General features: G+C 37.9%; 1 protein-coding gene across 2 annotated transcripts in view; it reads left to right on the forward strand.

Moving 5' to 3' along the window:
* FAM104A (family with sequence similarity 104 member A) overlaps positions 1-22,385 on the forward strand; it is a 25,553-nt gene continuing 3,168 nt past the window's right edge. Inside the window, exons 1-3 of one of the 2 annotated variants that reach the window (XM_036757304.1) lie at positions 10-257; positions 3,317-3,413; positions 21,599-21,661. In XM_036757304.1, the coding sequence (XP_036613199.1) occupies positions 235-257; positions 3,317-3,413; positions 21,599-21,661 (183 nt within the window). In that variant the 5' untranslated portion in view covers positions 10-234. Of the gene's footprint in view, positions 258-3,316; positions 3,414-21,598; positions 21,662-22,385 lie in introns of both variants that reach the window. The other variant, XM_036757305.1, reaches the window with a different exon arrangement.

Consider the following 22,385-nt stretch of genomic DNA (forward strand, 5'->3'; position numbering starts at 1 on the left):
AGAGGCAGTGGTATAGGGGGTGGGGGCGTCGGGGAGACACCGGAAATCGCGGTGGTACGGGTCTGGTGGAGGGGTATTCCACACCGACGGCGTAGAGGAAGACGATAGTGAGGGACAGGACCGGAGGGGGAGGGCGTGGGGGCGGCGGTCGCCGCTACCGCCCCCTGAACCGAAGACTCCCCCACCGATCTCCCCCGCCTGGCGACGTGCCGTCGCTCCCCTCCATCAGCTGCCATGAGCGAACGCCTCCGCCCCAGGTGAGAAAAGGGATCCCTTCCCCGGAGAGGCCGATGCCGCGGGAGGCGGGTGGGAGCAGTGGAGCGGGGAGCCGGGAGGGGATTGGCCCTGCGGGGGCTCCATCAGTCCGTCCGTCCGTCCCGGCGCCTGGCAGCTGGGGTCGGGGGGCAGTGGAGGAGGCATAAAGATTTGATCCTGCCGGAGTCCCGTAGTTCGCCCGAGGGGGACTAATTGCGAGCTTTTGGGTACCCCATTCTCTCCCCTCCTCCCCTGGGTAGGAATTCAGGTGAGCTGCGGCAGGTTAGGCCCCTGGCTTCTTTCGGGGAGGACTAAACCTGACCCCGTGGTCCGATAGCGGTGGATACTTAGTTGTGTTGCCGAGGGGAGGATGGGGTTACCCCTTGTTTCCTTGATGTCAGAACGAGAAGTTGTGCTTTATACAGCAATGGGAAAAGACTTGGAGTGAGACCTAAGGAAGGACTTCGATAATAAAGTTGATCCGTTGTGGTAGAGAGACAGATAACGAGGGGAGGTGGTGGAGTATTTTCCTGGGACAGCATTAAGAAAAGGAGAAAATCAGCTGTCCTGGGGTAAGTAGCATTCGGCATACACTGTGCCGGTGTCTAGTTCCAGTGCTTGGCTCCCTCCGTACGCTGAGTTTTTATTCTTCGGTTTGCGATTAGGGTAGATGGGCTAAAGGAGCAAGTTGCCTTTTTTTTTTTTTGCCCTTTTTCTGTTACTTTTATTTCTCTTTCCTACTGCCCTTGCTGAACTACCTTTATACAGAGAGAGTCGTTAAAAGAATCAAGAATTTTCAGTAGCTACTACAATGCAGTAGTGTCATGTTTGTTTGGAGATGAGGAGTGATGGGAAGATGCCACAGAATGAAATAGAAAAAGATCCAGGTGTTTTGAAATCAAGATCATTCTGTGGGTGTAGATTTTTAGAACTAGAAGAGACTTTAGAGATCATATACTCCTACTCCCTCATTTTACAGATAGGAAAACTGAGGCCCAGAAAGGTGAAGTGCCCTAAAATCACCATAGAAGCCCATGATAAACTAGGATTAAAATTTCATTGACTAGCAAGTGCTATCGAATTTATTTTTTGTCTTTCATTAACTAAACAGTTAATTAACATAAGTTGACACTTATTTAAATGCCTGTTTCCCTCTCCTCACTCTCAAACCTCAACCCAGTTCCTAGAATTACAGTATTTCTATTTGGTCCAGCTTCCAGATAAGTGAAAACCTGAGATCCATATGGTCAATATACATGCATAACATCAGAAAGAGAAGCGAAGAGGCCAAGGATTGAATTGGGGGCATATAGAGACTACTTATATAGAAAGAGAGGGTCATTTTAGGTCTGGGATGTTATATACTGTGATGCTGTCATAAATAGAATCCAGCTACTCTCTGTTGTATGTAGTGAAAGTCTGTTCTGTTTCTGTAGTGCTGTTCCTCAAGCGTAGCTTTATGTGTTGGTTTGCTGTTGGGGCACTTCCCTCATTTTTGAAAATTCAGACATTTCCAACAGAAAAGATTTCTCTACTCTGATACTCTCCTGCTTCTATATGGGAAATACATATTGTGGTTCGTGCCTGAAACTTCTTTTTACCATCAAATAGATGATTTAGGCTTACCCTACAGCTCCTTAGATTTCCCCTTACTCTGGTAGTTTAGTAGGTGTCAAGGGTAGCAGTTTTTCAGGCCCATGTATTTGGCAACTGAGCTTTTTCCCCCACCCACTTAATGATAATGATAGTAATACCTTCGTGTGGCATCCACCTCCAAGGAGTTGAAAGTATTACTGTACCGATATGATATTCTTCACAGCACCCTTGAGAGGAAGTAAGGAAAATAGGGACGATTATTCCATTTTTCAGCTAGATAATTGAGTCTCAGAGAGAATACTTGACCCAAAGAAAATTGGTAACAGAGCTGAAAACATCCGTTTCCACCAGACCAGGCAGAAATTGAGATTATTATCTGTATTAACAGGGTTTACATTTAAGGGGGAGAACATAATTCAAGGAATTTGATTGAGATTTAGGACTCAGAGCCTCTTTTTCCTTATTTTAAAATTTTTGTACACATTTCTAGTCAAGTATCCATAGTGGGAGGCCACACTATATGCCCAATATTAAATAGTTTTTGAAAAGACTTCACCTCTTCACCCCAGTCGTTGGCCTTCTAGCTATAGAAGATGAATTTTAGGTAATTCTTCATTGCAGTAAGAAGAGGTTGGATCTACAGCAAATTTAGCTTAAACCACATGGCAAGTTTTTCCTCCTATGATTTATTGTTTTTCAGCAGCTATTTAGAATCCCAGTAGAGATCCTTTTTCCAACAGTTGTGGCCCATACAGAGTACAGCCATAGTCTTGTCTCTTGATTATTTAAATTCCTTCCAGAATGCTTGATTAAGAAGAGTCAGACCTGTATTTAACACTCTTTTTACCAGTGAGCCTTAAAACATAAATGGATTTTTCCCCCCTTCAAAATAATCCAGTGAAGTAACAACTATGTCATAATACTAACAGGTACAAGCAGACTGAGTGATTGGGTTAACAATAGAAGAGCCCAGCCTTTTCAGTGTTTGTCATAGTACCACTGTAAAGTGTTTTAAGGGTAAATAGTGATTGGCAGTCACACCTGGCTTAACTGCCGTCACATGGAAGGGAGTAAAATTAGTTAACATGGAATTGTAATTTCGGGGATTGTGAAAAGATGAACTTAATAAGGTAGATATTTATAATTTAGTTATTAACAGTTTACTCTTACAGTATTCCTGGTAGTTACTTAAAATTTCTGCAGGCTTATCCTTAGAACTGAATCTAACACTTACAACTTAATTTTATCCAGTACTGCTACTTTTATACTGATACTGTTTTTGTTATCAGTGCCTAGTAGTGCTGTTGTATTTCTTAAATCACCCTAGTATCAATTGGGTAATTCAAGTTTTGGAGGACATTTTAGGGGAAAGATGTAAAATTGTTTATGTCTTCTTGTTTACACTTGAGAAGTCAAAAGATCAATAGTTGGCCAATTTTTTTCTCACTGAATGATTTAATTTCAGGAAAAGGAGAAGGAATGGCAATGAAGAAGACAGTCATCTCCCCCAGACCAAACGGAGTAGCAGAAACCCTGTTTTTCAGGACTCCTGGGATACAGAGGTAATAACTGGATTAAGTTTAAGGCCCCTAGTTTTTAGAAGTTACCTGAACTAAATATCCACATTGTAAAGGGCAGCCAAAAGAAATATGACAATTATTGAGAGAAATAAACAAGAAAAGAGTTTCACTTTAAAATATTTGAAGTACTTCTTCTAAGGGTTATAAGTACCTTAAAGACCAGTTTGCTTTCTGCCTTTCTTTGTTGGCACATAGTAGGCACTTAAATACTAGTTTACTGATGACATATAAACATCTCATAATTGTTTAATATAGGACTAGATCTACATGGTGCTTCTGGGGAATTTTTCTAATTAAAATTTTTTTTAAAAGTTAGGCAGTTGTTTTCAGAACAGCTTTAAGAGTAATAAAGAAAATCCCTCAAAATATGAGGAGTCAACACATACTAGAAAAGCTTTGAAGCAATAATCTGCTGGACACCTATCTAAGCCAGGCTTACTGAAAGTGGTGCTTTGTGTGTGGATAATGAACCAGATTTCCATGAAAAAGAATGATCTATTTTGGGAAGTGGAAGCTTACATTACTTACATTATAACGAAAGAGAAGGATTTGAACTCTTGATATTACAGGTAAAATCAGATGAAGACAAACACAACAGCAAAAAAAAAAATCTCTATATAAAGGTTTCTAAGCCCCAGTCCATTTATTTAAAATATATTCTCTTCAGTAGAATTCTATTGCAATAGTTATTGTTTATTTCATTGTAGTTGAATTTGATTTGTCCATGTAAAGACTTCCTTACTACTCAAGTCCTTTTGGAAATAGATGCAGGTTAGAAACACTATCTAGAAATTGAGTTCCTAGAGTCCTTTAGAATTCTTGGCCTTTTTGTCCACCTTTCCTCCTCACCCGTTCCCATTCCCTTGGCCCGCAGGACCTTATGTGTCCCTTTGGATAATACTAATGCTCTTCTGCCTTAGTTTCTATTTTCATTTCCTGTGTATGTGTCATATTCCCCTCTTAGTGCCTTCCTTGAAGGCGTATCTAAACTTGCTGTCTCCCCTAGTGCTTAGAGTGCTGCTCTGCACATTTAAACCGATGCTTAATACACTTGAATTCATTGAACAGAAAAGCACCAAGTGAATTGGATGAAATTAGAGCAGTATGATTTTTAGTGAAAGGGAGAAGACAGTTACTAGGGCTTAAGGTAAGCCAAGCTAGTGATTGTAAAGAGCCACTTGTGTTAAAAGCTGGAGTAGCAATAATTCAAATTCCACTCTGAAGTTCCTTTTCAATTAGGTGGAGAGAAATTTGTTGGAAATGATTTGACCTGTTGTCAGCACGACTCTTCTGTTTTTCAACATCGGTATCAATTTTGCTTCTGCTACATGCGATATGTTTACAGTGCGTCGCAGATATAGTGTCATTTAATTAATACTGATCTTAAGAAGTTTCTCTGAATTCTTATTTACTGTTACATTCATATACCATGATATATTCAGGTATTCCCTCAATTGATAGGCTCCCATTTAGATTCCTGTTTTTTTGCTTCCAAAGAAGTGCTACCATGAAACATGTTTGTACACATGGGACCTATCCTTCTTGTCTTTTACTACCTCCTTGAGGTATAGGCCCAAGTATTGGTATTTACTGCCTCATATCTTTTTAAAGTGGCTAAAATGCTTTTTTTTAAAAGGCACTTTAAGCCTTTTAGCCTGAAAATTTATTTTTGAGTGACGTGTTTGCATAATAGGAAGTTTGAGGATTATTATTTATCGCAGTTATTTGTCTTAAAGGTGCTGTAATAATTGAGTTAATAGATGTGGATTTTTAAAAATTATTATTGGTTCAACTTCTTTGTTTTAGTATCTGGTATAGTTTCTTCATTTGCAAAAATGGTGGTACTGTGTGCTTTTCAGGCTGGAAGAGTCAGTTTGTGAAATGCATGTCTGGAGAAACTTCAGCACCAACAATTCTTTTTTTCTCCTGCCGCTTCTCTCTCTCCACCCCTTGCCCCCTTCCAGCAATATTCAGTATTTCCCTAGTCCTTGAAGAGGTAGTCTGAGGTGCTCTGAAGCCTAAGAAGAGTCAAACTGGTTTGAACAGAGCAGTCCTATTGGCTTAAAGTGGGCTGCTTTCCCACCTGTAACTGTTGAATTGCCAATTATGCTTTGTCCCCAGGGGCAGGGAGCAATCTATCCACATAATTGCTGCCCTAGCTTTCTTTCAAGGAGACTTGAAAGTATCTTTGATTATAAGGCTAGACACCAGCCTCAGTTTCTCACTGGAAAAACGAGAAGAAACTGAGGCCAAATGGTTTCTCCAAAGCTGCACTTGGGAGAAGTCAGGAGCCCTTTAACTTAAAAGTTTTCCCAAACCACTTTGGCCATGCAAAGCTTTTGTACCTGAAATATATTGACAGTTGTTTTTGCATAACTTTGTCTTTCTTACAAGCAGGCATTTGGTTCTTGAGGACTGGTTGCACAGGGCTGTATGTGTCCAAAAATAACTGGTATAAGAACAAAAGATAATTAGAAAAACTTATTTTAACAAGAAATGAAATAAAGTGATGGAATCTAGAAGTGTTGATCCAAGAAATCTGGGGATATGGAATATCCTCCTAGGACAAAGCAGAGTCAGGGCAATTGAGGATGGTGAGAGGGAAAGACATTTAGGTCTATTTACCTCAAAAATTTTGATACATAAATTTATTTTTAATACATAATTTAGAAGGAAAAATAATAGAATAGAATTCTAATTGAACCCCTGCCTATATTGTGAAGAACATTGTTTAGAAAACACTGCTTTACTAGTTTGTGCGCGTTAGGTCCTGATGTTATGTCACATATCTTATTTATGATTTTAAAAATATAAATATTATTCAGTCTTGACTAGATTATATTTGTGCTAACTTACACTTAATATAAGCTAAATTAGGCATAATATTAATTTTTAGCTTTACTTTCACAAGGGCTCTTATCTATAGTATATATTTTGGGAAAAATTCAAAATTTCCTTCTAGAATACATATGATCGTGGATTCAGGGAAGAAAGGTACTTGTTTTCCCTAGTGTAGATAGTCATCCTGTTTCTCAAAAACTGTATTAGGTCTGGAAAACACAGTAGGTGCTATGTGAATGTTATAGAAATCCATGTACAACATGGATTTCACACTTGACATTATTTCATTTGAACCTTACAGCCCTGTGAGGTATGTATGATTGGTATTAGGATCTCATCCAACTCATATTTTACAAAGGAGAAAACCAAGGTTTACAGAAATGAATTGTCCATAGTTATTTAGCTAGGAAGTACTGGAGGCAAGATTTGAACCCAAATCTTTTACTTCAGTTCCATCCCTCGGTATACCTCACACACTGCTCTTGAGTAGAAATCAGCTCTATGTGATGGGTCTCACTTTATTCAGCTATAATGAGGAATTCTAGCATCTAAGTGTAGACAAAAAGGCCATGTGAGTTGAGGAACTGGGACAGGGATTGGGGTGGAGAAGTCTGTTCATCAAATAGGAGGAGGAAGGAGGAATCAAAAATTGAGGAGGAGAAGTGTCGGTCCAGGGAATGACTGCAACAAGGATCTAGACATATTCTGGAGTGAACTTTAAAAGAAGATAGGTTGTTGCTCCAGTGTGGTTAGCAAATGAAAAGAGCTTGAAGGTGACAGTGTGGAGCAAGGGGTATGCCCAGCTCCTCTTGGTGTCTCTGTGTGTGTGTGTGTGTGTGTGTGTGTGTGTGTGTGTGTAAGAGATGTGCAGTCTTTAGGAGAAAGCTAGCTGTCAGCCACTCCAGAAGTTGAAATGAATGAGGGAAAGGGACCACAAGATCATAACATTTTACCTCCAAAGGACCTTGAAAGTCATTTTGTCTAATCCCTTCATTTTACGGTCAGGAACCTTAGCGTAGAGAGGTGAAATGATGACTTACTTGCCTAAGGTGTCACATAGTTATGGGTGGCAGAACCAGGGGGAGGACTCTGGTACTCTTACTTTAAATCACCACCACAACAGAGAAGTTTTCAGAGGGCATGGTAGAAAAGCAAAGGAAAGGAAAGGATGAAGATGAAAGGTATCCTCAGGTGATTATGCACTGATCCTGGCTGTTATGGGGCCCCAGGTTAGACAGCCTATGTGGGGTATGGAGTGATACAATGTGCCGTTGTGAAAAAACACTCTCAGAGGAAGCCTACAGTGGTCGTGGGTCTTGGAAAGATAGTAACCCAGTACTGGGGAAAAGAAGAAATGGAGGGCTGGTCACTTGACTAGGATGAAGGTCAGGGAGGAATTATGCCTCCTGGGATGCCTCTGCAGCTGTCCCATTCACCTCATGATAGTTGTGACTCTTTCCTCACCAGTACTCTAGGTCAGGGCTTCTTAAACTTTTTCCACTCTCAACCCCATCAGCGTTTCTTAAACTGGTTTGACCCCATATGGGTTTAAGTTTAAGAAGCGCTGTTTAGGTCCTAACACCAAAGCTTAGTGGCTTGTTTTATTTATACCTTTCATTTTAAACCAGAAATGTTCTTTTCTTTACTCTGCTTTTAAACAATCTATGAAATAATCTTATGTAATCTTACTCTCTGATACAAAGTGACACTTAAAGATTTCTACTTGAAGAGCTTATGCCTGTGGCTTGCTACATTGTAAACTGAATGTCTTTTTCTTCATCATCCCTGACTTGCTGAGATCTTTAATTTTGACTGAAAAGATCGTATCATGCCAACAACCTGGGAGTAAAAATGAGAGGGAAAGAAGAACAGAAGAGACTTACCTCTAGTTTCTGCCTCGTCCCTTCCTTTCTCTGTAGGCAAAATCCATTGATGTCATAATCTCAACATTCTAAGGATGTTCTCACTGTAAAAGTAAAGAATGGATAAACAAAGACCAAGGAACAGCATGATTCCAAAATTCTGTGAATATTTCACTGTGTGTTGGATTTGGTTTTTCAAACAGTTATAGATTTAGTTAAAGACTAACATTAATAAGAATAGAAACCAAATATTTTAAAGCTTCTGGTAGCCCAGCCATCTCTCATGACTAGCAATGAATTTGAGAATAAGAACAATCCAGAAAACTGATAAAACCAGCAGAAGTTTTAGGTTGGTTTGGTTTGTCTTTCGGTTTTGAGCTTTCTAAGGTTTTTAAGCTCTATAACCAAGTAGGAATCAGATTCTAAGAAAAGATTAATGAAAAAAAAAATTAAAGCAATGTATTTTCACGGGTATTCTGATTTCATTAATTTCTTATTTTTAAACTTTGGTTATGGTTCAAGTCCTTGGAATGTTAGTAATGTATATTATGTCCACTCAGAATCCATAACTATTCCAAAAATTTTTTAATCTTTTAATATTTTTAATTTAGTTATCATTTGATGCCTTTGTTTTTACCTCATACTCATTTCTGAATATATTACTTCTCCCCATCCCACTTAAATTTTCCCTTGTAAATAGAGATTGAGAAAGAAAAGCAATTCGGTAAACCAGAATATTGATTACATTTGACAACACATGTGGTATTACACATCTATGGTCCTCTACTTCAGCAGTGAATGGAAAGAAGTTCCACTTGCTCAGCTCTGCGGCCGATCTTGGGTCATTATAATTACATGAGGTTTCATTTCACCTTATTGTTTTGTTTTCATATATCATTTTCCTGGTTTAAAAGAATTCTGATGTTTCTTGGAATTTTTCACATTTGTTATTTCCCATGGTGTACCGATTTCATTGTATTCATGTACCACAATGAGTTTAGTCATGCCTCAACCAGCTGGGACTTATGTTGCAGTTTTTTACTATGACAAAAAGTGCTACAGTGAATTATTTTGCATACAAGACTTTTAATGTTGCAACTGAGATTGTTTTTAAAGGGTGAATGTGTTGCCAACATATTTATGCAGTTGAGAACCCCAGTTCTGAAATTGTTCCCTCCCTGTTCAGCCAGCTTACGGAGATGAGGTGGTCATAGAGGTAATAGAATTTGAGAGTTTAAAAGGAGCATAGAGATCAGATATTCTAAACCACTTATTTAGTAGATAAGGAAACTAAGACCCAAATATGTTCAATTATTTTCCCAGAGGAAAACCCTATCCCCTTAAGTCACTGGTTTACAGCTTTTACTATTATACTATAGGTAAGTTGGGGGGGAAAGTTAATTTAAGGAAGGATTGATTTCGTATGGCACATATTCTAGTATATTTGATCTGCAATCTTGCTACCTTCTGTTTTTATCTCACCTTTATTTTCAAATATATATGCCCCTCCATGCCCCAGAGAGCTACTATCCCTTATAAGAAATGGGGAATGGACTTCAGCAAAACTAATGAACACATCAGCCAGGTCTCACATTATGTGCATTGTTGTACACCCATGGTCTCCTACTTCTGTAATGGACAGGGAGTTGCCTTTCTTTTCTTCGGGGTCAAGCTTTATTTTTATAGTCACACAGCAGTCAGGTTGGGGCTTGGGTTTTTTTTGGTGGGGGGGGTTGGTTGGTTGCTATTCTTACATTTTTATATTGTTGTAGTCATTCTGTATGTTTAGTAGTTTGGATTAATTTACTTTGCATCAGTCAAATCAGTCACCAATAATTTATTAAGTGCTAACAACGGTGGACCACTCTTTGGCATTGTAAATACAAAGATAAAAGTGAAAAAGTCTGCTTACCTTGTATTGGTGGGAACAACATGCACATATGTAGTTATATGCAAAACACAAGGCATTTTGGAGGCAGGGAATGCCCTGGCAGCTTGTTTGCACTTGAATTGAGTATTGGAGGAAATTAGGGAATTTAAGAAGTAAAGGGGGGAAGATCTTTTGAGATTAGGAGGGAGACAAACCAGGGCAAAACCCAGAAATGGGAAATGAAATACATAAGAAAACCCAGTTTGGCTGGACTGTAGCATGCTTGGAGGGAAGTAATATGTAAATAATCCTGGAAAGGTAAGCAGAGACCAGATTTTGGAAGGCTTTACATGTCAAACTGAGGAGTATCTATTTGTCCCCAGAGGTATTAAGGGACCACTGGAGTGTGAATAGGAGGTGTGACATTATCAGACCTGTACGTTGGCAGCCTTGTAGACAATGGGTTGAAGTGGAGAGAGACTGGGTATAAGGAGATCAACTAGGGAGCTATTACAATAGTTTAGGTAGTAACAGGTGATAAAGTTATTGCTATTGGTAGTGGCTTGAAAAGCAGAGAGATAGGGACAAGTGAAGGATATTGAAGAACTAGAAACAAAACCTGACATGATTGTATGTATGTAGTGAGGGGTTGAAGATGATGCCAAAGGTTGTGAAACTGACTAGAAGGATGGTGTTGACAGAAATTGGAAGGGAATATGGTAAGTTTTTTGGACGTGTTGAGTTTGAAATGCTTGTGAGACATCCATTTCAGAATATCTAATGTGGAATTGGTGATTCAAGTGGGATTAGAGCTTGGGAAGGCAACTGGCTGGATATGGAAATCTGCGAGTCATCTGTACAGTGATAATTAAACCCATGAAAGTTGATAAAGTCACCAAGTGAAAGTATATATAGAGAGAAAGGGGGCATATGACTGAGCCTTGGACATTCCCATAGGGGATGTAATTGTAAATGATCATCTATTAAAGGAAGTGGTCAGTCAGTGAGTATCTAAGTGCTGCTATGCACTGTGCTAAGCACTGAGGATACAAAGAAGGGCCAAAGACAGTCTGTATCTTTGAGGAGCTCACAATCTAGTGAGAGAGATAACAAAGAAACAAACATGTACAAACAAGACAACTAAGAGAATACAATGTCAAGGAAGCCCAGAAATGAGAGAGTATCTAGGAGGAAGCAGTTGCAAATACTGAAGAGAAGCCAAGAAGAATGAGGATTGAGGAAACTATTAGATTTGTCTATTAAGATATCATTGGCAAAATTAACAAAAGAGAAAGGCAAGTGTTGGAGGGGATACAGGAAAACGGGAATATTAATACACTGTTGGTGGAGTTGTGAATTGGTCCAACCACTGGGGAAAGTAATTTGTAACTGTACACAAAAAGTTACCAAGCTGTGTGTACTTTTTAATCCAGAAATACTGTTACTAGTTCTCTATCCCCAAATAGGTCACAGAAAGAAGAAAAGGACCTATATGTGCAAAACAGTTTATAGTGGCAGTTTTTGAAGTGGTAAAGAACTGGAAATTAGGGGAATGCCCATTAATTGGGGAATGGCTCAACAAATTACAGTATGTGGCTATAGAGGAATACTACTTTGTGGTAAGAAATGAAAGTGGTGGTTTCAGAGAAACCTGGAAAGACATGTATGAATTGATGCAAAATGAGCATGACCAGAAGAGTTTATACATTGACATAGTTGTCTAGCCTTGTTTTAAGCCTCCTGTCAAAGTTGGTTGAAATCTGTTGCTTCACTTAACCCAATTTCTGTAATTAAAGTAGAACTGAGTTTATATTACTATAACATCAGAGATACAGCATGTGTCCTAAGGTTGAGGAACTATTTTCCCAGTTGAATCCTCCATAAATAAAAATCACCTTTTTTTTTAATAAAAAAGTAAAATATTCTACTTTAAAAATGAGTAATGTGGGACCAAAAAAAAAAAACTTTAGTAAATAGAACCAGAACTTTAGTAAATGCAAATATTATAAAGACAAACAACTTTGAAAGGCTTAAAGAACTTTGATCAATGTGCTGACCAACAAGGATCCCAAAGAACTGATGAAGTGTGCTGCTCACCTCCTGACAGGTGATGGACTCATTTTGCTTGACTATGCATATTTGTTACAAGAGTTGTTTTTTCCAATGAAAAGGGCATATGTGAGAAGGAGAGAAAGTAAAATTTGAAAAAGAGATAATTTAGAACATCCTCAGACTTTCTTTTCATCAAGAATATGGAGTAAAGGAGAACAAAGTAGAGGATGATGTCTGGAGGTTGTGAGATGTGAAGAAAAGGGAATGGAGCTCATGGTGAAATGGTCTTGATTTTCTCAGTAACATAATGGGGTAGAACCAGTATGAGAGGCTTGAGAGAAAAGAAACTTGGAGGAACACTGGCCAGGGAGAGTCAGTTAAGGGAGGGGTCAAAGCTTTGCCCTGTTAAGATTAGATAATAAACCCAGTCAACATGGTTGCCCAACTTTTTCCTGCTCCATCCAGTAGCATATGAGTGAAAAAGGCAGATGGCAAGAGTAATCCATAGTTGGGTTTTGGTATAGATTGAGCAGCAAAATGTCAAAGGAGCAAGGAATTGCACAAGAAGTGGAGAGAGAAATGGAGTAATAGGATATTGTGAACAGGATAAAAGGATTCCAGCTTTTTGCTCATGGAAGTGAAACACTTGTGCGTCAGTTGCATGATCAAAGGTGTGACCACTCCTGTGGGCAGCTGAGGTAAAGTGTAGGCCTGGGGAGTTGAGTAGTTTGAGGAACTAGAAAGTTAGGGTATTTGAGAGAACATCTGTATATGTTTTGACATAAGTTTGTATGTTTATCTGTACTCTTCATAGTCACTTATTGATAGTGTAGCAATGTTCCGTTACATTCACATACCACATTTTGTTTAGACATACCCTAATTGGTGGCATTTTACTTTGTTTCTAGCTGAACTGTAATCTTAATGACACAATGTCTGTAGTCATTCGAGCTTCATCTTTTAAACCACTAAAAATTTGGGAAATGCCAGGAGGGGCTTTCTCAAATTCTCTCTTTAGTAGGAAACAGACTTTGTGGGGGTACAAGCTTGCTTTTAAGCCCTTTTACCTAATTTCTGCAGTTATCTTAGTACTTATTGAATTCACATTATCATGATGTCAGAGATATACCATGTGTACTAGGATTGGGAAACTTTTCCCTCAAAATGAAGAATACATAAAATTCACTTGATAATTTAGAGAAAAATAAAATATTCCACTTTTTAAATTAATAAGGAGCACCCAAAATGTTTAGCACATAGAACAGTATTTTTTTTTAAAAGTATTCAAAGGGGCAGCTAGGTGGCGCAGTGAGTAGAGCACTGGCCCTGGAGTCAGGAGGACCTGAATTCAAATCTGGCCTCAGACACTTGACACACTTACTAGCTGTGTGACCTTGGGCAAGTCACTTAACCCCAATTGCCCTTCCTTCCCCCCTGCAAAAAAAAAAGTATTCAGTTATTTGTTACAGCCAAATATAGGGAGACTATGAAGTGAACTTTCCATATTACCTGAAAATACCAGTCAAGAATTAAAGCTTGTGCTCCAAAGACTACTGAATGAAGGATTCACTATTTGGTAAAAACTGTTAAGAAAACCAAAAAAAAACCATTCTGGCAGAAACTGGTTATAGCATAACAGTTCACATCCCATACCAAGATAAGCTCCAAATAGATACATGAACTTAGGCAACTAGATGGTGCAGATAGAGTGCTAGGCCTGAGGTCAGGAAGACCTGAGTTCAAATCTGGCCTCAGACACTTAGTAGCTTTGTGACCCTGGGCAAGTCACTTTAACCTTGTTTGTCTCCATTTCCTCATCTATCAGATAAGCTGGAGAAGGAAATGACAAAACACTCCAGTAACTCCAGTATCTTTAGCAAAGAAAACCTCAAATGGGGTTTAGGCACGACTGAAAGAACTGAACAGTAACAGATACATGACTTAGATAGAAAAGGTCACATAAATACATTAGAGGAACAAGGAAGAAAATGTCTTCCAGAACCATAGCTAGAGGAAGAAGAGTTGGTGATCAAACAAGAGATAGAGGATCAAAGGAGATAAAATGGGCAGTTTTGATTAGAGAATTTATTTAAAGGTTTTGCAAAAACCAAACCAATGTAATTAAAATTAGAAGAGAAACAGTTAACTGGGGACTTGGGGGTGGACCTTATAGCAAGTTTCTCTGATAAAGGTCTCATAACCAAGAAAAGAACTGATTGAAATATATAGCCATCTCCCAATAGATAGTCAAAGATTATGAACAGGCAGTTTTCAAAGGAAGAAACCCAAATTTTTTTCATATGAAATATGTTCTGTTTCACTACTAATTTGACAAATGCAATTAATGAAACTTTGGGGCTTTACCTTATACCTATCATATTGGCAAAGATGACAAGAAGGGAAACCACAGTTGAAATGACTGTGCAAAAAATAGGTATGTTAATCAGTGAAGTGACCAGCCTCAGTTCCAGTGGACTGATGAAGCATCTATATATACATCTCCTGGCATAAGGCGATGTGGACTCTAGTTATAGAATGAGACACAAATTTTTGCATATAGGCAACATGGGAATTTGTTTTACTTGACTACGTATATTTGTTAAGGTTTTGTTTTGTTTTCTTCAGTAGGATGGGAAAGAGAAAAAAATAAATGTTTGCCAAATGATTTTTTAAAGCCATTACTGTACTGTTTGTGGTGCTGGTCCAGTAGTTTTGTGCCCCTAAAGTCACAAATTGTGCGTACCCATTGACTCATTATTAGTTCTATACCTGCAAAGAAATAAAAGGAAAAGGATCTATATGTACAAGCTCCTTTTTGCAGTAGCAAAAAAATACCCTGAAAACTAAAGAGTGATTCTCCATCAGTTGGGGAATGAATAACTGAACAAATTATACGTCTTCACTATAAGGAATGACAGGATCATTTTAGGGAAACCTGAAAACTTCTATGAACTGATAAAGAGCAGAATCAGGAAAACAGTTACACCAACACTGGTAAAGACAGCTTTGAAAGACTTTTTAAAATGCTGATCAATGAAAAGACCTACCACCACTCCACAGTATCAGTGATGAAGGAAGCATGTTGCCCATCTCCAGAGGCATGATGGATTCAACATGCAAAAGGACATACATTTGGGGACTAGGCCAATGTAGGAATTTGTTTTATTTCACTATGTAATTTTGTAACATCATCTAGTTTTTTCTTTTTCTGTTGGAGGTGGGAAGGTTGTGTACTACCCCCTCTCCAGAGAGAGAGAATAGAACCAGAGGAAGGCCAAAAAGAATCACAGACAACAAGCAGGACAGATTTGAAGTTATATGTTTATACTTCTTTTTTAAAAAATTTTCTCCATTAAATTTTTTTCTTTTTTTTGTACTTTTCCTGTTATTTTTTCTTTTAAATTCATTTTTAGTTTACAACATTCAGTTCCACAAGTTTTTGAGTTTCAAATTTTTCCCCCTTCCTCTCCTCCCCCCTCCCCACCCAAGAGGGTATGCAATCTGATATAGGTTTTACATATACCTTCACATTAATATGTTTATACATTAAAAGAAAAGTAAGCTCTGCATCATAAAGATTCACAGTTTCCTGTCCAGTATTATTCTATTCTATGGAAATGTTCATTTTTTAGTGTTTAAATTGACAGTTTTAAAAATCATTCCAAAACTTAAAAAAAGTAAAGCTCTATTCTTGGGATTATAGGAGTAATTTGGATTTCCTTTCATGCTAGAAAAGGTCTCCTTACTTTGTTTTGTTTTGTTTTTTAATCCTTCCACACCACTGCCTCCGCCTTGAGAGCAGGGACTATGGCAGTTTAATAAAATGCTTTCCCCCTCCCCCCATCTCCTTGTAGAATAATTAGCCCACTTTCCCCCTCACCAAAAAAAACCCAAACAACCCACAATATCCACAGTCCAGTAAAGCAATTTCCCACGTTGGCCATATTCAAATCTACATGTCTTTGTTTTAGACTTTAGGTCCATCAACACTCTGGGATGCATCTTCAGTCCTGCAGACTTGTGGTGTATTGTATTAATCAGAATTCTAAATTCTTTCAAGATTGTTTTAGTGTTGTTAGTATGTAAATTGTCCTAATTCTGCTCACTTTGCCTCAGATATTAGAAATTTTACCAATTTCTTTTGAAACTCTATTTTGTTATTTTTTTAATGATATAGTAATATTCCCATTACGTTTATATGCCATAATTCGCTCTGCTAATGGGTGGGCTACCCCTTAGTTTCCAGTTTAGGGCTACTATGAAAAGAGTTATTGTAAATATTTTTGTACATATGGGCCCTTTTCTTCTTCCTTTCACCTCTTTGGGATATAGGCATCATAGTGGTATAGTTGAGTTAAAGGGGTATGTATGCACAATTCAGTGCCTTTTTTTCCAAATTGCTTTCCAGAAAAGCTAGACCAGTTTACAGCTTCACCAACAGTGCATCAGTATGCTGCTTTTTGTACAGCTCCTCCAGCGTTTGTCATTTTCCTCACTTGTTGTCTTTGCCAATTTGATAGGCAGAAGATGTGATTTCCGGAGTCATTTTCATTTGCATTCCTCTAATCATTGATGATTTGGAGCATTTTATGACCTCTTCATAGCCTTTGACTATTTATTAGGAAATGGCTCATAGCCTTATGAATTTGAACAAATTACATATATATCTTGGTTGACACCTTTATCAGAGAAACTTGCTGCAAAGATTTTCTTACCCAGTTACCAAACTCTTTTCCCACAGTTGCCTATTTTTAATAAAAGGTCTTTTTTAAACTGATAATACAAGTCCTATTCTATAAACCTTGAGGATAATTACTCTTTTGAGGATCTGACATACAATTTATGATCTCACATTTCAGTACTCTACATTTTTCTTCATACCTGTGGCTCATATGTATTTGCAAGGGATTCTTTTTCACAGTTCAGCCTCTCAGATCCTCTATTGTTTTACCATAAAGGTGTCATGAAAGTACCTTGTCAGGTGTTGATGGACAGTAAACTTTAATCACAGTTTCAGGGAAGTGAAGACAAACTTTGGCACAGCCAGTCTTTGTATGAACATTTGTTTCTGGCAGAAACTCTTGAGTTGAGTTATGGAATTTGTATATTGATTGGAATATTATTTTATGGACATCTGCCTAAAATCACTTTGCTCTTGAAGTGAGAGGATTTGTGTGCTACACTTTATGACTTTTAGAAGAAGTCATGAATGCTACCACAAAACTAAAACTAAGAAAACTGCTTGAGGGAGGCCTGTTAATTAGTCAGTGGTGAGTGTATTTCTGAGATTCTCAACACGATTGCTTTAGTCTCTTAAACAATATTAATACACAGTTACATAGAAATCACCATTTCTCTTTGGAAGAAGGAGTGAACTTACTGTGAGAACAAAGTGTAGACTGAAAAACTGACTGTTACACAGTTTTTAGATTTTTAGGTCGTAATAGGCACTTAGTGCTGGTTAGCTCTTAAAATGCCTCCTTTCGGACCCAGGAATGCTGCTATTAATTCTGTTTCCTAAGGTGATCAGGAAAAAAGGAAAAGAACCTGTATGTTCTAAAATATTTATAGCAGCTCTCTTTGTGATATCAAAGAACTGGAAATTGAGGGGGATGCTCATCAGTTGAGGTATGGCTAAACAAGTTGTGGTATATGATTGTGATAGAATACTGTTTTATTCTATCAGAAACGATGAGGTTGCATGAAATAATAAAGATTCGAAATATGCAGAATCTGTAGTAACAGTAATATTGTTCAAAGAATAACTGAACCACTAAGTTATTTTGAGTATTATAAATACTCAAATCAACTACAAAAGACCTATGAAGGAAGATGCTATCTACCTCCAGAGAAAGAACTGATAAATAGAAATATATACACAGTATGGTTTTACATATATTGACATATATGTCAAATGATGGCCTCTAATGTGGATTGGGAAGGGGAGGGGAGGGAGACAGCTCAGAACTTAAAATGTAAATCCCTCCCTTTCCCCCTAGGCCTTTAGAATTCAGTTTTATGCCTTAAGAGATCTCTTCAGTAAACCTTGAGGACTAGTCTATTACTGTGTTGGGTCCTTGGGAAACAGATCAAAAGAGTGAGTCCTTCCTCAAGGGACTGACTTTCTGAGAGGAGGAGGAGAAGGGGGTGATTAACATATAGACACATAACTAAATACAAGGTAATTTGAAGACTGAGAGAAGTAACAACCTGGAGACATCAGGAAGAATATCATAAATTATGGAAGGAGGCACCTATGGGTAAGTATCCAGAGATGGCATATTGAGTTCAGTAATGGGTAGTGGGCCAAGCTTGCCTGGAACATAGAGTATGTGAAGAGGAGTAAGTCTGAAGTGCTCTCTGATGTTCTCCCCTCTCCCACTAATTAAATGTACTTTTTTTTTTTTGGAGGGAAGAGGTAAGGCAGTTGGGGTTAAGTAACTTGCCCAAGGTCACACATCTAGTAAGTGTCAAGTGTCTGAGGCCAGATTTGAAAGCAGGTCCTCCTGACCCCAGGGCCAGTGTTCTATTCACTGTGCCACCCAGCTGTCCCAAATGTATTCTTTTGGTAGCTCTGAGTATTGAGGTGACCTTGATAGTTTTTACACAACAGGTATATTCTTAGAACTGGGAAATAAAGTAAAACTGGTTTTGGCTTATTCTCTTTTAGTCCTCAGTACTTCTCAGTATCTTTGCTTAGATTCTTTCCTTTGGTCACTGAAGTATCCCTGATCTTCATTTAGAGATTCCTCTCTGCCTATGTCCTTGAATTCTTGTCACTAGGACCTTCCTCCAGCAGTTGCTTTTCTCCCTCCTTTAGTTCTGCCTTAGTACCAGCTCTTCCCCACATACCTACCATAACCATCCCATCTCAAAAACATAACAGAAAACTTTATTGACCCATCACCCCCAGCTACTTATTGTCCTAAATCTCTTCCCTTTCACTGCTCAGTTTTTTAGAAAAAGTCCACATCCCAGTGCTTCCACATATTCCCTGCCTTACTCCTTAATCCATTGTCATCTATCTTCTGCTTTCAGTGATCCACAGAAACTGCTTTCTACAGTTACCTAGTCGTAAAACCCATATCCTTTTTTTAGTCTTTATACCCTTTGACACTATCGATCGTCCTTTGACCACAGAGACACTACTCTCTTCTAGTTCTGCCTCTGTCTCTGCCTCTGTTCCTCCATTTCCCTTAATATATGTAGTTTTTTTTCCCTGAATCTCTGTCTTTGGTCATCTCAGTTCCTTCATGACCTTGGAACCCCCAACAGGTTATGAGAAAGCTCCAACAGGTGAGTTTTTACAAAATAGCTTGCCTGTAATTATTGTCATGTAATCTCAGTCACTCTCAAACCTTTAATTACTGCGTCCTTGCAAATCACTCATAAGCTTCATATCTCTAGTCTTGCCCTCTCTGACCTTCAGATCTACATTTCCAATTGCAAGGTCCTTTGTCAGCACCTCACACTGTGAAGTGGAAAGAGTACTAGATGTGAGATCAGAAGACCTTGGGCAAGTCACTCAACCCTCAGTCTGTTTCTCCATCTATAAAATGAAGAGATTCTCAGAATCCCCAGCCTCCTTCAAAGGTCACTTCTAGCAGTTACGAAATATTTCCTAACTATTAGTGTCTTCCCCAATTAACTAATATTTACTTTTATATTTGTTCATTAATTGAAAAGCATAGACTAGGGGACTTCTTAAGTCTCTTTTATCTCTAAATGTATGATCCTGGACAGAGCTTATGTTTTCCCCCTAAACTTTTCACTCATTCATTAATTTCACTCAGTAACTTCTCTCTCATGCTCAACATTTTGTTCTGTGACAGACACTACTAGTCTTTGGGGTGAGGAGTGGGATAATCTTTTTAGTTTTCATTCCCTCTCATGGCCAATCATTTAATAATTTATATTTCATCATTTATATAAGTGCTTGGTCTCATTTGATTGTCCAAATATTGAGGAATAGGTATTATCATTATTATTTCTTTTATAGATGAGGAAACTGAAGCTGAGACAGATTGATTGACTTACCCAGGGTCACACAGCTAGGAAGTGGTAGGATTTGAACTCAAGTCTTTCTGATTCCAGGACTGTATTCACTGCACCACCTAGCTGTCATGACATTTACCATGTTGTGACCATTTTACCTTCATAGCATCTTTCTCACATATGTCCTTTCTTCTTTGTTCCTGTAGCCATCATTATTGTTCTACCTACCTGGACTAGTATAATGTCTCACCCATGCTTTTATCCATGCTTACTAACTAACTTTCTCATGCCTAGGTCATGTCATTCTATTAGTCATTAACTCTAAATTGCCTACAAAGTAAAATCTTGTGCCTTTGAGTTGTCTAACCTTACCTTTCAAACCTTTTCCCATTCATTACCGTGTACTCTCTGCTCCAGCCAAACCGGATACTCTCGGTCCTCTGGTTTGTTTGCACCTCCATACACTTTGTCCAGAATGTATAGCTTCCCTCACCTTCTGCCCATTTGTTATTTCTATTTATTCTTTAAAGTCCAGTTCATCTGGTATCACCTTTATTCACTCTGTTCTCTTCTTGCATGTCTCTTCATTCAGCCATTCCTTGCTTTTGCCCCTCTTTAATGCACATATCGTCTAATACTACATGTTGTAGTTGGAAACTACATGATAGTGACCCATTTTCCACAGCATGGTGCTTTGCGCATTGTGGATCCTTAATAAATAAATGTTTGTTGATTTGTACCAATTTTGGGTAACATCTTTCTCATTCCACTCATTTCACATTCCACTTAAGTCCTTAATTGGTTCCACGGAAAAATGTAAGATAGATGAAGTAACATTATGCTTAGTGCCACAGGAACAGTGTTACAAATGGGTGATTGAATTTGGCTCTGATGTGTAATGTGATTTAATGGTGAAACAGTGTTTCTTGGGGACAACTATGGGGGTAGGGTGTGTTTGTAGAGAGTATTTTTAAAAGAATGACAAAAGGTTTCATAGGATTATAGAAATCTTAGGAATGATTCTATCTAAATGTAGTTTTATTACTTTCACATAATCCTTGTAAATAATTGTTATCAAATAGGGAATACTATATAGGCCTTTCTTTTCATAGATAAGAAATATTAGATGCATTCATTTATGTATAGTGCACCTCCAGAATGCTTTTAGAATTGAGAAGTTTGAAAGATTAAATGTTCTCCCAATCTTGTTTATGCTATTGTAATAAATGGAATTTTTTGTTTTTGTAGTTTAAGGACCATGTTATAAATTCAGAAATGGTTGATCTAAATTAATGAGATCTTTTGTCATGGAGTATTTTCAGTGGTGCTCAAGTGTATGACTTAAATTGAATTTGGGTTGAAGTTTACTTTATTCAGGGGTACTTTGTTTTTACTTTTTCAAATCTTTCTTTTACAATTTTGAAATAGATATTGCCATTTCACCAAGAATTACCAACTTTGTCATTACAATTGTAGACTTTGCTATATTATAACTTAAAATGAAAGCTTGATTAGAAACTGATTATAGTTCTCACCTTAATTTTCAGACAGCACCCGTAACGAAAAACAGTAAAGAAAACAGACTAAGAGGAAACAAAGTGTTCTGTGCGGTGGGTTACTTATCCAGTGTAGCAAACTTACTTTATGACTGCTGTTCATTAACCCAGGGGCCTGTTCAAATGGAGTCTTTAGCAGATACAGTCTAGGATATATATTCCTGCAGTGAAGATGCCGTCTTATTTTGACTTGCTAATTTTTAAATTATGTGTAAAGTCCACATATGTATGAACTTCATTTTTACAGCTAACAATACTGTCACTCTTATGGTGGATAAATTCTTCAACCTGTCTTCAGATGGCTTAATTACTTTCTTGAGCTTAAAAAAGAACTGTATCTTCATCTTTCTGAATTTGCTTGGCTTCTTCTAGTAAAAATTTGTGTAACGCATGTTGAATAGACCCAGATGACTGGTGGAATATGAGTTTTGTTATGTTATTAGGATGTCTCTTTTCCTAATATTGTCATCCATGCTATTACAAGTGGTCATGCATATGTGTTGAACTTGACATGATTAAAACTTATTTTTATTTTTTTAATTATATATACCCAGATGACATTTCAAATTTAAATGATAGCCGTTATTTAGCAACTCTAACAAAAGAGCAGCAAAACAAGTGTTTCTTTAAATCTCATTTCTGCCTCTCAAGGAATTCAAAGGAATAGTTGGAAAGATCATAAATTTAAATTTTCACTGTGCATAGGATCATTACTAAAACTCTAAATTTCTTAGGTTTTCTTCCCTTGCTTTGTTGATAGTATTGACATCCTTTAAGG

This window comes from Trichosurus vulpecula, chromosome 4 (genome assembly GCF_011100635.1).
Source record: "Trichosurus vulpecula isolate mTriVul1 chromosome 4, mTriVul1.pri, whole genome shotgun sequence".
Lineage (NCBI taxonomy): Eukaryota > Metazoa > Chordata > Mammalia > Diprotodontia > Phalangeridae > Trichosurus > Trichosurus vulpecula.